Source organism: Sus scrofa, chromosome 5 (genome assembly GCF_054392235.1).
Source record: "Sus scrofa isolate SSC_HxYL_T2T_F1_AM1 chromosome 5, Sscrofa_HxYL_maternal_Yorkshire_Landrace_v2.0, whole genome shotgun sequence".
Taxonomy (NCBI): Eukaryota; Metazoa; Chordata; class Mammalia; order Artiodactyla; family Suidae; genus Sus; species Sus scrofa.
Genome location: NC_139387.1, coordinates 53320997 through 53335324, shown reverse-complemented (window position 1 = coordinate 53335324; position 14328 = coordinate 53320997). Strand labels below are relative to the sequence as shown.

Genomic DNA, 14328 nt, shown 5'->3' with positions numbered 1-14328 from the left:
ACTTTCATAGAGTAGTATCTTGTCCTGTGCACCCATATACTTGTATCACAGGTCAGTTGGTGTTTTAAAGAAAACTTTTCTACCTATGAAATTCTGACATACCTTTATACTTTCTTTTAGAAGGGAGCTTAATGAATAACTGCCTTTAACCCAAAAGGATTCACAGTGTTGTGTGTATATCAGTGGGAACGGGAGAATTTTAAAAATGAGTCAAATGTTATTTTGCCTTCAGGAAACTTACAGCAAGAGAGACAATGCACATAAATATTACATGAAAGGGTGAAAAGTATGCCCTTTGGGAAGGGCAAGGATGGGAGAGATTGTTTTTGACAGAGGCAGCTGGGAAGGCTTCATAAATGGTGGTGACATTTAAACGGGGCTCCAAAGGGAGAGTACTGTTTATGTATGCAGAAAGGGGAGAAGAAAGAGGTGAAAGAGCAGGAGGAAGGATATTAGAGGCGGAAGAAACCACCTTCAGTGCCCTTCAGGCACTGTCTAATTTCGCTCCAGCTGGGTTTTACCATTTCCTGAGAGCTTTGGATGCTTTGTTAGTGGAGCTTTTCTCATGCCAGTAAAGAGCCTTGAAAACTTTCAAAAAGAAGATTTAAATGGTCACAGGTGTTTCTCTGGGAGACTACTTTAGTTGTGATGGACAGAATTGATTGTGGGAAGAGGAATTAGGAACAGGAAAGGCTAGTGCTGTAGCCCAGGCCAGTGGAAAGGAGGCTTGCTTTCGGATTATGACAGCAATAATAGAGAGGAACTGAGTGAGAAAGACAGAAAAAACATAGCAACTACCCAAATATGGAGTGCAAGAAAAATAAGTTAATGCTGGCTCCGAAATCTCACACTTGGGCATACCGAGAGTGGCACAATTAGCGAACTAGGACTGTAGAGGAAGAATCTGGTTTTGAACATAATTTTGGGCAGGTCTAACTGATTAGATGTGGCTGGAGAGAGAATTAGAACTAGAAAATGAAACCAAAGTAACTACTCAGAAGTCAACTAGGAAATAAGAAAGAGAGCTAAGCAACATGGAGGACAGTGAGGAGAGCAAACATATCTTTGATCAGAGTTCCAAAGGAAGAGAAGAAGGAGAAGGGAACAGAGAGAGGCAAGTTAAATGAAGCATATGCCATCTGCAGAAATTCCAGAAGATTTAACTTAACTTAGGTGGAGGGAACATAGTCACAAACAGAAAATCTAACTGTAAACATGTGAATGATTCTCAACAAAAACTGTATAAAAAATCAGCAATTGAGATCTTGCCATGGCGCAGTGGAAACGAATCCAACTAGGAACCATGAGGTTGCAGGTTCGATCCCTGGCCTCATTCAGTGGGTTAAGGATCTGGCGTTGCCATGAGCTGTGGTGTAGGTTGTAGACTTGACTCGGATCCTGTGTTGCTGGACTGTAGCGTAGGCTGGCAGCTGTAGTTCCAATTTGACACCTAACCTTGGACCCTCCATATGCCATGGATATGGCCCTAAAAAGCTAAATAAATAAATAAATAATAAAAATTAAAAATTGCAATTCTCACTCAAAAAAAACCCAGCAGTATTGATAATGTCTTATGTATGTATGTACGTATGTATGTATGTATTTGCTTTTTAGGGCCACAAGTGTGGCATATGGGGCCAGCCTCTGCCACAGCCACAGCAATGCCAGATTTGAGCAGCTTCTGTGACCTGCACCACAGCTCACAGCAACACACTGGATTCTTAACCCACTGAGTGAGGCCAGGGATCGAACCATGTTCTCTTGGATACTGGTCAGGTTCATTATAGCTAAGCCACAATGGGAACTCCTTTTTTTTTTTAATGTCTTATGTATTTTTTCAAAAAGTATTAAAGTGTTTTTGTGTAGTAGACTCTTAGTTAGGAGGGAAGTAAGTGGAATTAAATTATTCTTAAGAGGATCATTGACTCTGTGGATAGTGGATACAACATAGCTAGGGAAAATTGATTAATTTCAGGCTTTGACAAATTAAATGTACACGTAATTTTTAGGGTAGCCTCTAAAGGAATAAAAATAGAGTTTGTAACTTTGAAACTAATAGAAGGAAAAAAATGGATGGGGAAAAATAAATTCAGAAGGCGGCAAGTGAAAAAGAAAAACTGAAATACCAACGAGCAAGCACAAGTAGAAATTGCACCATAAGTGAGAAATAAATCCAGACACATAAAAAACTATGTCAACTGTAAATGTAATGAATGTCTCTGAAAGTGGTCAGATCATCAAAGGAGATGGAATAAAGTAAAAGAAAGGAAGGAAAGCCCTAGATTTTTTCAATAGTCACTTAAATTATTCATCAGAATTTTAAAGGGTCATTGTCTTTTTATTGCTGAAACCTTAAAGTAATTCTGTTTTGCCCTCTGTTCCCAAACAAAGGAAAGTAGGAATAAAAGAATCTACTGTTGTTTAAAAAGAAAAAAGCAATCTCATCTTTATGGTGCCATGGAAGTTAAATAATCAGCTTATATTTTCTAAAAGCTTTTTTTTTTTTTTTTTTTGTCTTTTTTTGCTATTTCTTGGGCTGCTCCCGCGGCATATGGAGGTTCCCAGGCTAGGGGTCGAATCGCAGCTGTAGCCGCCAGCCTATGCCAGAGCCACAGCAATGCGGAATCCGAGCCTTGTCTGCAACCTACACCACAGCTCACGGCAATGCCGGATCGCTAACCCACTGAGCAAGGGCAGGGACCGAACCCACAACCTCATGGTTCCTAGTTGGATTCATTAACCGCTGCGCCACGATGGGAACTCCTAAAAGCTTATACTTTAGGAAAACACATGACATTTTAAGGCTTACCTAATTGAGTAAATGCCAATAAAGTACCAGTAAGAATAGAGCATAAGCTTATTTAGAGGTAAAGTCTCTTTTAAAGTGGTATAGGAAAAGTCCGTGAGTCTTCCTATTTAGGCCTGGAAATGGATGAAAGTCCTTGCATCTCTCCTCATAAGGATGGGAGATTTACTGAAGTTTTAGCTTTCACACAGATTGAGGAAAGGGGGCAGTAGGGATTTGACAGAAGAATAAATCTGCTTGTGTACTGATAGTGCCTCCTAGGTTAATGGTCCTCTCACTCTGTGGATTCTTCCTGCAGAGGAGAAAACCCAGATCATTGAACAAGCAGCTCTGTGCATAAAGGCAGACACAGGATCCAGTATTGGCCTAGCCCATTCAAAGGGTTGGGCTTGGGCAAATAATATAGCAACAAAAGATAACTGTGTAAACAAAAATCAGTGTGATTAGTGCCAAGGTGGGTGCTTATTACTAGACTCAAGGAAGTGACTGAACTATATATATACACACACACACACGCATATGTATTTATTCATTTATTTATTTTGTCTTTTGTCTTTTTAGGGCCACACGGGCGCGGCATATGGAGGTTCCCAGGATAGGGGTCTAATTGGAGCGATGGCTGCCGGCCTACACCACAGCCCCAGCAACGCTGGATCCGAGCTGCATCTGCAACCTACACTACAGCTCACAGCAACGCCGGATCCTTAACCCACTGAGCGAGGCCAGGGATCAAACCCACAACCCCATCATTCCTAGTTGGATTCGTTTCCACTGTGCCACGACAGGAACTCCAAGATATATTTTTTTTTTTTTTTTTTTTTTGTCTTTTGTTGTTGTTGTTGCTATTTCTTGGGCCACTCCCGCGGCATATGGAGGTTCCCAGGCTAGGGGTTGAATCGGAGCTGTAGCCACCGGCCTACGCCAGAGGCACAGCAACGCAGGATCCGAGCCGCGTCTGCAACCCACACCACAGCTCACGGCAACGCCGGATCGTTAACCCACTGAGCAAGGGCAGGGACCGAACCCGCAACCTCATGGTTCCTAGTCGGATTCGTTAACCACTGCGCCACGACGAGAACTCCCAAGATATTTTTTAAAGGAACTTTCCATTAAAAATAGGAGATCTTAACAGCAGTTTAGGGAAAGATTACTTTTGGACAGACTGTCATAAACAACAAATACCAAAACATTTGTATGATGGTTTCAGTCCTCAACCCTTGTACTCATTTGGCTAAGTCTTTGAAAGTTAGTCTAATTCTGGTACACTCCAGAACTAATTAGGAAGAGCTCTCCTGGTACCAGTACCAATACAGTGGAAATAAAATAGCAATATTCGCTTAGAAATGAGTTGCAAAATGTGTACCACAGCTATCTCTCTAGTTACTAGCTACTTCATCCATACTGCCTAACCCCCGGCCCCACTTAGCTTAAGTAAAGTCAAGGGTGCATTTTAAAGTACTGAATGACTGAACTTGGCTATTCCTGTAAAACCAAATGTTCTGGTAATTAATGTGGTTTTTTTTTTATGTGCATATATGACTTTTCAGTTTTCCAAGAAATAGAATAGAGTAAAATATTCTTAATTGCATTGAACCTCTGTCCTTGATTAGTGGGGGAAATCAACTTTAGAGTTTAGGTGAAGGACTTAGACATCAGCTAATAAGTGTTAAAACCAAGAGTCAAGCACAGGGATATGCACCTTAGAAATGTTTACGTTTAGTCACTATTGTTACCTTTTTAAACACATCTAGTATAAACACTGATAAATGTGAGTGATTTTGGACGTTTGAACATGGGTAACAGAGTTTTCTGTATTAGAACATGAGTCACCTTGGCTAACAATTCATTAAGCAGCTTTAGAAGTAAATTTTTCATTTGGCTAGTATGAGACAGCTAAATCTGGACTGGGTTTATTTTTTAAGAAAGGAATATTTGTGTGTACATATTATGTTTATATATATTAATCACTATTCTTAGTGATTGTTTTGATTCGACTGGAAAAGCTTCTTTAGCATAGCAAACTGAAGTGTAAACTTAAAAAAAATAAATGCACATTTCTTAAATGGGAATACTTAGGAACACATTTAAAATGTAAATTATTTTTTTCTTTGAAAAGGCAGAAGAAATTAGAAGTGGCCATGGAAGAAGAAGGATTAGCAGATGAAGAGGTAACTGAGCTGTAATTACTGTGACTCTGGTTAACAATACTCTGTTATATACTTGGAAGTTGTTTTTTCTGGTTTTTTTTGTTGTTGTTGTTTTGCTTTTTAGGGCTGCACCTGTGACATATGGAGGTTCCCAGGCTAGGGGTCTAAGCAGAGCTGTTGCTGCCAGCCTATGCCACAGCCACAGCAGGATCCGAGCCACATCTGTAACCTACACCACAGCTTACAAGCAACGCTGGATCCAAAACCCACTGAGCAAGGCCAGGGATCAAACCCGCAACCTCATGGTTCCTAGTTGGATTCATTTCTGCTGCGCCACGACGGAAACTCCTATACTTGAAAGTTCTTAAGAGAGTAAATCTAAATGTTCTACCAAAAAAAAAAAAATGGTTATATGAGGTAATAGATGTTTAACTTACCTTATTGTCATACTCGTTTCAGGATATATACTTGTATCAAATCATCACATAGTATGCACACTTTAAACTTACACAATATTATATGCCAATTATATCTCAATAAAAGGGGAAAAAACCATAATGACTGTATAAAAGCAGCCCCAGTGACTTTTTCATTCATTGCTGTCAGGTGATTTTACAACTTGAAAAATGTGGATTTCATATTTGAATGTGGGCTTTTGACTTTGTCGCTGTGATGGACATCTTTGAAAGCAGGAAGCTTTTTTTTTTAAATTCCAAGAACATATATTCAGTAAACAGGATCTACACTACTCCAATAGGCATGAGGAGACGACTCCAAGAAGGATCAATCAATTGTCCAGTCTCCTTAAAATTTTTTCCAAAATATATCTCTGAACTACCCAGTTCTCTCTTCCAGTGCCATGAACCTAGTGGTGTAAACCACCTGTATTTCACCTGCAGAGTCACTGCCCCCAGTGTTCTCTCCTCCCCCATCCTGAGCCACATTCCCACACCCAGTTTTTCTGTACACTTCAGCCAGGGTGATTTGTCAAAAACCAGATCTGACCACGTCACTCTTTTGCTTAGTGCCTTTGCCTGGCTCCCAGGTTTTCTCAGGAGAAGACCAGCTCTTTAACATGAGTGTCGAGGGCCCTGTATGATTCGGCCTCTTCCCTCTCTTGTCACCCCACCTCCAGGCTGACCAATATTAAGTTACTTTCATTCCCATTTCTCTTGCCTATGGACCTTTTCCTGTGCTCTTTCTGCTGCTTGGACCTTTTCCTTCCTCCTGCCCAACTCCCGTTATCCTTCCACATGCTTTCAGTCTCACTTTAGGCATCACTTTCCCTGGGGAATCTTCCCTGGTCTCATGAGGTGCTCCTTCTGTCTGCTACCTTCATCTGCACTGCTCCTGCCCCCATGGCAGCCTTCGAATATCATCTCCCAGAGTGAAAACTCCATAAAGCCTTATTCAGCATGGCATCTCCAGGGCTGGCAGAGGGCTAGGAGAAATATTTGAGTAAATGAACAAATGGACAGTGGATCTATCCCCAAGGAGCTTACAGATGGGAAGGAGGGAATTACATGTGTGTGCACATGAAAATGTGAATACATGACAGAATGTGGCAAACTTTGAAAATACAGAGGGTTTTTTTTTTCCCACCTAATTTAGGGGATCAGAAAAGGTTTCATGGAAGAATTAACAGTTGATTTGAATCTTAAAGAAATAGGTGGCATTTATGTTATCATTATAAATGTCGTTATATTTAAAATATTGAATATATGCAGAATATTGAACTTGAATAATGAATTGAATGAAAACAGATGCCCAGGGGCCAAGCAGGTAACATAAATGAGAAAAGCTGGCCAAGGTGGTCTCACAATGACATCTTAGGTTATATTCTTTTATCTAATGTACTTTGCATATTCAACTCATAATTTTTTTTTCATTTCCACAGGGAAATAGATTATTATTATTATTATTTGGCCCTGTTCTAAAATATTTGCTCCTTGGAGTTCCCCTGGTGGCTCAGTGGTTAACGGATCCGACTAGGAACCATGAGGTAGTGGGTTCAATCCCTGGCCTCGCTCAGTGGGTTAAGGATCCAACGTTGCTGTGAGCTGTGGGGTAGGTTGCAGACTCGGCTCAGATCTGGCGTTGCTGTGGCTCTGGCGAAGGCTGGCAGCTATAGCTCCGATCAGACCCCTAGCCTGGGAACTTCCATATGCCATGAGTGTAGCCCTAAAAAGACAAAAAGACAAAAAAATAAATAATAATAATAATAAAATAAAATATTTGCTCCTCACAGTTTATCTTTTGATAAAGACATACCGCTTTTCACTTTACTGGAAGAAAACAAGAGCACTGACCCGATTATTCCTGGTGACTGGCACCATGGTGGGGATGGACCAGTCCCGAGCTACTTGCTGCCCATCTGAGGCTGCTCTGTGGGCCTAGTGATGCGAAGCTCTGTTTTTCAAGAGAAGCTGAGAATCTGGGCTTTTATGAAATTGCCTGCTTTTAAAAATACTGGCAGATCAATAGAGTGTTTTAAAACAACTTGGGGGCCAAAGCAAATGCATCTGTGAGTGGAAGTACACCTTATAGCTTCCAGCTTGCGACCTCTGGTGTCCGTGCCAGGAAGTACAAAGTACCTAGAGCAATTTTCTTTAATTCTCCTAAATAGCTTGTAGGAAATGTGAGGTGATTTTACCCCTAAAAATGCCCAGTGGCTCATAATGACCATTTATCAAGCATTTAAAATTTTTAGTAAAAATATTTGAATTTTGCAAATTCTTATTGTTAGGCCTACGCTACGTCCTTGACTTTCACATTCTATAAAATAGACTAGACATAACTCTCTCAACCTCATGTACAATATGTTGGAACCATCTTTATGTGGGGTGGGTCTTTTCAAAGCAAAATTGTTTTATAAATTATCTTTAATTCATTCTGTAATAGAAAATAATTTGTGAAAGTTACGTGTGAAAACTAAACTATATATATAAAGTGGCTATGAAAAGCATCTATACTGAGAGGAAGTTGATAGCTGACCCTTTCATATCTTAAACCTTCTGTGTACTCTGTCTTCTACCAAAACTGAGCAGCCTATAGATTGAGAGTTTGAGGAACGCCCATTTGAAAAGGAATGGGGGAAAAAAGGAAAATGATGTATTTCTAATTCATCCCACTTAAAATCCCATCCAACATGGAATATTATTTACTCTAATGGAGACCCAAACTGGGCAAGTTGAAGCTGCAAAAGAGCCATGAAATGTTAAGCCTGTCTGTGATTTTTGTTGTCATCTTTAGAGAGGAAAGATGGTGATTACCAGAAAAGTGTTATTTGTTTTCAACATGACTTAATCTACACAAGTCACGAGCAGATAGAGCAACATGCTTTTTTTTTATTGATTTTTTGTTTTGTTTTGTTTTTAAATGTGAACTTGCTTCAGCTCCCTCTGGACTACAACATGGACACATGGATTTTGATACTATGGAATAGATTTTTTTAAAGTAATGTAACAGTGTCATAGATGATTTCCCCCTTTTTTGTTAGGATTATGTAGTCCATAAACTTTTTTTTTGCCATTAAATAGTTGTCCCCCAAACTACATAAACATTATTTACTTGCTACACCACCCAACCTATCTGATAGGAATGAGCATTGTTTTCTTTTGTCTATCTATTTTGAGCATAATTTATGAACCTGTGTGATAAGGTCATCTTTTACGTTGAGATTAGACCAGTTTCTGATTCTACATCCAACTGTATTGTTTTGTAATCCATAAAGTCCGAAATCCAAAATGCCTTTCGAATTCTTATGTTTATTCACTTATATAATTTTTAAAAGGGCTTTACTACTTTGAAAGACGATGCCATAGTGCCACCATGTGGCCTTTTTTTTATTAGAGTCAAAGTTTACAACAGGCTACTTTTTTGGAGATACCCATTTGTTTTACTAGTAATTCATTTTCCAACATTATTATTCAGAAGGCATTTTTAAACAAAAAACATCTTCGCTGTTTCCATCACTTATGTGCCTGAGTGTGTGACATCATTTAAAGCTATTAGACTGAAGACATAATTTAATAATTTTATCCTATTAGATTAACTTTGTTAGCAGTATCAGAATTCCATTGTATTGATGATAGATATTTGCATATTTCTAATTAATAGCTCACCTTACCCTTTTGAAAACACACACACAAGAGTAGAAAGGGACTATTCTGTTGTTATATGTTAAACTGCATTTAGGAGTAATGCTTCTGAACCATTTCAGTCATTTTGATTCATTTCCTCCTCACACCTGAACCACCAAAGGCTTCATGCGGTTCAGTTGAAGATGAACTGAAGTTTAATTTTTTTCACTTATTTTGTTTGTTACCCATCCTATGTGTTACCCATCCTCTTCTCTACTAGGTAGAGGTAATTTGACATGATCCTATGCGAAAAACAGAATTTTGTTTGGTGAGGAGAGAAATGAGGTTTAAAACAATTAAATAAATGCCCATTCCAAGTATAACCTTCAGGCATTTCATAATATTTCTTACTAATGGTAGTTATTTTTTGTGATCTTTGGAGAATTTATGAAATTCTTGATTTGCGTATATTAGAATTTTTTGTTTAATTATTTTTTAAGTGCAGTCTCATATTTTCAAGCAGTGTGCCAAGTCTCAAGCAGTTTATTAAAAATTTGTCCAGAATAAATTCTACTTTAAATAAGGCTATATGGAAATACTGCTGTTGTGTTATTTTGGTGTTGTAATGTCTCAGTAGTTGTGATAGAACGACCTTAGAAATTAGGGAATTGAAGCAAAGTAGACTTCTCGACAGAGTGAAAATCAGTATCAGATTTTATTCTATTAGCATTCCCGAAAGTTTAATTTTTATTTTTGAACTAAGTTGGCATATAGATGAAGGAATATGTAAACTAGTAAAGATGAACTATCCAATGGAGTCTGCCTCAAGAATAAAGGTTTATTAATTATTTGGGGGTTTTTGTTTTTTTGTTTTTGTTTTTGTTTTTGGTCTTTTGTCTTTTTTAGGGCCACACCTGCAGCATATGGAGGTTCCCAGGCTAGGGATCTAATCAGAGCTGTTGGTACCAGCCTATGCCAGAGCCACAGCAATGCCAGATCCGAGCCGCGTCCGAGACCTACACCACAGCTCACGGCAACGCCGGATCCTTAAACCACTAGGCGAGGCCAGGAATCGAACCTACAACCTCATGGTCCCTAGTCAGATTTGTTTCTGCTGCGCCACAACAGGAACTCCAAGGTTTATTGTTCAACATTTAAAAACATTTTCTTTAGACTTTTTTTTCATACTTTATAAATATTCAACTTCAGTAAATAAGTTATAGCACTAGCATATCATATTTAAGATACATTACCCCCAGTATAGCCTGTTTCATCTTTAGTACTCTAGGCTTCCTTTGAGACAGTCTGATTTTAGATTTTTTTTAAAATTTTTACTTATTTATTTTTTATTTAATTTTATTTTTTATTGAAGTATAGTTGATTTACAATGTTGTAACAATTCTGCTGTGCAGCAAGTTGACCCAGTCATACATATATATGTATGTCTTCCATCATGGTCTGTCCCAAGAGACTGAATATAGTTCCCAGTGCTATGTAGTAGGACCTCATTGCTTATCCATTCTAAATGTAAAAGTTTGCATCTATCAACCCCAAACTCCCAGTCCCTCCCCCTCCCCCTTGGCAACCACAAGTCTATGTCTGTGAGTCTGTGAATGATCTGATTTTAAAGTCATCTTTTTAAATTGTTCCTTTTTTAATAGAAAAAGTTACGCCGATCACAACATGCTCGCAAGGAAACAGAGTTCTTACGGCTAAAGAGGACCAGACTTGGCTTGGATGATTTTGAGTCTCTGAAAGTTATAGGAAGAGGAGCGTTTGGAGAGGTGTGCTTCTTTTTTAAAGTTACTGCTGTTGAAAATATATATCTTGATATAGTTTAAAATATGTATTAGAATAGTTTAATATATGTTAAAGTAGTATAATGTATTAAAAGGTGAATTAACATAGCTTATTTTTAATAGAATTCCTAAAATACCAGCAATGGCAAATTGCAACGCCGCTTTCTTTAAAGGAGCCTGCCTTTGACTCCTAAATAAGTAGCAGTGATTAATTAGCATTTATGTTATGAATTTTTACATTCTAGGTGCGGTTGGTCCAAAAGAAAGATACAGGCCATATCTATGCAATGAAGATATTGAGGAAAGCTGATATGCTTGAAAAAGAGCAGGTATGAGTTCTTGAACACATGTTAACCAAAGGACGGTCCACCGACTAGGTGTTGGAATAAGTGTTAAATACTGGGATTTTTAAAAAGAAACTTCCACATCTTCCTATTGGTAGCCTGTTTCATTGTTTCTCAATTTTTATAGTTAAAATTTCTTCCAAATTTATAATCCACTTTACATGTCTGTTCAGGCTGTCATAACAAAACACCACAGACTGAGTGGCTCAAACAACAGAATTTTCTTTTCTGGGGTCTTTTCTTACCAGGATGCTCGCTAACCCTCCCTCTTATGACCTCACTGAACCTTGATTACCCCCTTAGAGGGCCCATCTCCAAATCCAGTCACACGGGGGCAGGGTTAGTGCTTCACCTTAGGAATTTTAGGGGAGATAGAGAGGGGCACAAACATTCAGTCCAGAATAAAACACTTCTTCTCTAACTTCAGTGAAAATAGGACCATTCTCAGTACACTAGTCCCTATCACACAGCAAATAAGCAAACCAGTCTCCTGAGACTCTCACCCCTCCAATTTCATGCTCCTGGGTTTCCCATGACTTGATGCTGTTTATGGGGTGGCCATAATTCTGGAAGCATCAGTGGTATTATTTTATGTGTTCACCTGTGTTTCCAGTCTGGGCAGATGTTCTTAGACCCCTAAGTGGGTACATATGCTGGTGAAGGATTGGGCAGTAGGGGTGTAGAGGGAGATGGCATCACTCTGTACCTAGTGCTTGATTTCAGGTTTTCAATCCCACCTAGCATTTCCTTTGTTATAATAGCAGCATGATGTTGGTTTTTATTTAAATATGGCCCACTTGAGTTTTCACAACATTATTTCACTTTATTTCTATTCCATTCATTCAGCAAGTATTTATTAGCTGCCTACGATGTATCAGATATTAATCTAGGTTTTGGGAATACAGTGATTAATAGGACAAACATCTGATTCTTGATCACTTAACAGTCATAGGGAAAATGGGTGGACCACTATTTCAAATAGTCATGGCTGACAAGTGCTATGAAGAAAAATTTTACAAAAGGAATAAAGTGATGCAGATGAAGAAGGCTTTAGGAGGAAGAATTAGGTGAGGGAAGGTTCTCTGAGGATGTTGGATGAGAGACTGAGTAATGAGACAGGGTGACACCTAACACTCTGGCAGAACAAAGGTCCAGGGAGCAAAGGCAGAGGCCCTGAGGCAGGAATAAGCTTGTCCTGCTCAGAGCAGAGAAAGAAGCCACCGTGTCTAGACCCCAGTGATGGGATGCGGGCAAGGACCAGATTACACTGATCTTTGAAGTCCAAGAAATGGCATATGGGTCTTACTCTGAATGCATCTCGACACTGTCTTGTTTGAACAGAGAAGTGGCATGTCTGATAGGTGTTTCACAAAGAGAACTCAAACCCTTTGCCAGCTGGTAGGATAAACAAGAGTTGAAACAGGGAGAACACTTGAGTGACTGGGTAATGATTCCAGCCAGGATGTGACTGTGGCATATACAGTAGTGTGGGGTTTTGGCAGTAAAGTAGAAGAAAAGTCAAACAGATTAAGTACATGTTTTCATGGGAGAGCCAGCAGTATTTTCTGTGACTCACTCTATGTTGGGGTGTCAGAGGAAGGTAGTAGGAAATGAAGGAAGAATCAAGGATAGTAGGAGTTTTACCTAGGAATGGGATGCATGATGGTATCATTTTCTCATGTAGAGAAGACTGAGGAAGGAACAGGTTTGGTGACAGTGGGAATCAAGGGCTCTTTTTGTGGCCTATTAAGTAAGAGCCCCCTCTTAGATATCCACGTAGAGATAATTATGTCCGTGTCGGATAGAATATGGGGAGAAGTTTGACTGGATACATAATTTGGAAGTAATTAATATATTGACAATATTTAACGTAATGAGACAGATGAAATTGCCCAGGGAACAGATGTAGATAGAGAAGAAAAGAGGGCCTGGATTCAAGCCCTTAGGGAACACTAGGCAGAGGAGAAACCAGGAAAGGAGCCCCTGAAGGAACCTCTGATCAGTTAGGGGGAAATGAGGAGAACATGGTGTCCTGGAAGCCAGAAGGACGTGTTCAAAGGAGGAGGTGGATGGTCAAGTAGGTCGAATGCTGCTGAGGGAGGGGACAAGAGCAAGACAGGCCACTGGGTGTCACAGTTGGAGATGGAGTTATAATAATAACTGTGCTCGAAGTTCCCGTCATGGCTCAGTGGTTAATGAATCCAACTAGAACCATGAGGTTGAGGGTTCGATCCCTGGCCTCACTCAGTGGGTTAAGGTTCCAGCATTGTCCTGAGCCATGGTGTAGGTCGCAGACGCGGCTCGGATCTGGCGTTGCTGTGGCTGTGGTGTAGGCCGGTGGCTACAGCTTCGATTAGACCCCTAGTCTGGGAACCTCCATATGCTGCAGGTGCGGCCCTAGAAAAGACAATAAATAAATAAATAAATAAATGTTGTTGCCAAATTATTCAGTTGGAGATTCCATGGATTGGAGGAGGAATAGTGGGAATGAAAATGAGAAGGAAGAGGTAGAGAACGTGAATATAGGTAAACCTTCTTTGGAATAGTGGGAATGAAAATGAGAAGGAAGAAGTAGAGAACGTGAATATAGGTAAACCTTTCGTGTAAATCAGGAGAAAGATCATTTGGTAAAGTGCGATTTAGGATCAAAAGAATGTTGGTGGGTTTTGGGTTTTTTAATTTCCTTTGTTTCATTGCTGATTGAAAGGATCTAATAGAAAAACTGAAGATGCAGGAAAGAGGGGCAGATAATTAGAGTGCACTGGATAGCAAAGAAGTTGATCTATGCTAGGACTAGGGACCTGTTCATTAGAACAGGAAGGAAAAGCAGAGAAAGTGGGAACAAACAGGGTGGTTGATCTGGCAGTGAAGTGCCAGGTTCCTGCCTCACAGCAAATCAGGGAGGTCATCAGCAGGAGAAAAGGCAGAGCAGGTAGCTTTTTGGAGGGGTAAGGAGACAGAAGTTGTGAAATAGTCACAACTCTTGACTTGAAGTGCGGGAAAGCAAATGCAGTTGAATGTCCATTGAGATTTGTAACCACACATGTAAAGTGAAACCAGTTTGTGTAGTTGGGGGATTTTTCTCTAGTAATATTTGGTTACTCTGGGCAGGTGAGAATAGACAGAAGTATGGGCTTAACTAGGGTTGGT

General features: G+C 39.6%; 1 protein-coding gene across 10 annotated transcripts in view; it reads left to right on the top strand.

Moving 5' to 3' along the window:
- Positions 1-14328, top strand: part of STK38L (serine/threonine kinase 38 like) — an 84256-nt gene that overhangs the window by 53758 nt on the left and 16170 nt on the right. For all 10 annotated transcript variants that reach the window (XR_014803689.1, XR_014803688.1, XM_021092163.2 and 7 more), the window contains 3 exons: positions 4923-4974; positions 10697-10819; positions 11080-11163. Coding sequence is in view for 8 of the 10 variants with exons in the window: in XM_021092163.2 (XP_020947822.1) it covers positions 4923-4974; positions 10697-10819; positions 11080-11163 (259 nt within the window). In the remaining 2 variants the exon portion in view is untranslated. The remainder of the gene's footprint in view (positions 1-4922; positions 4975-10696; positions 10820-11079; positions 11164-14328) is intronic.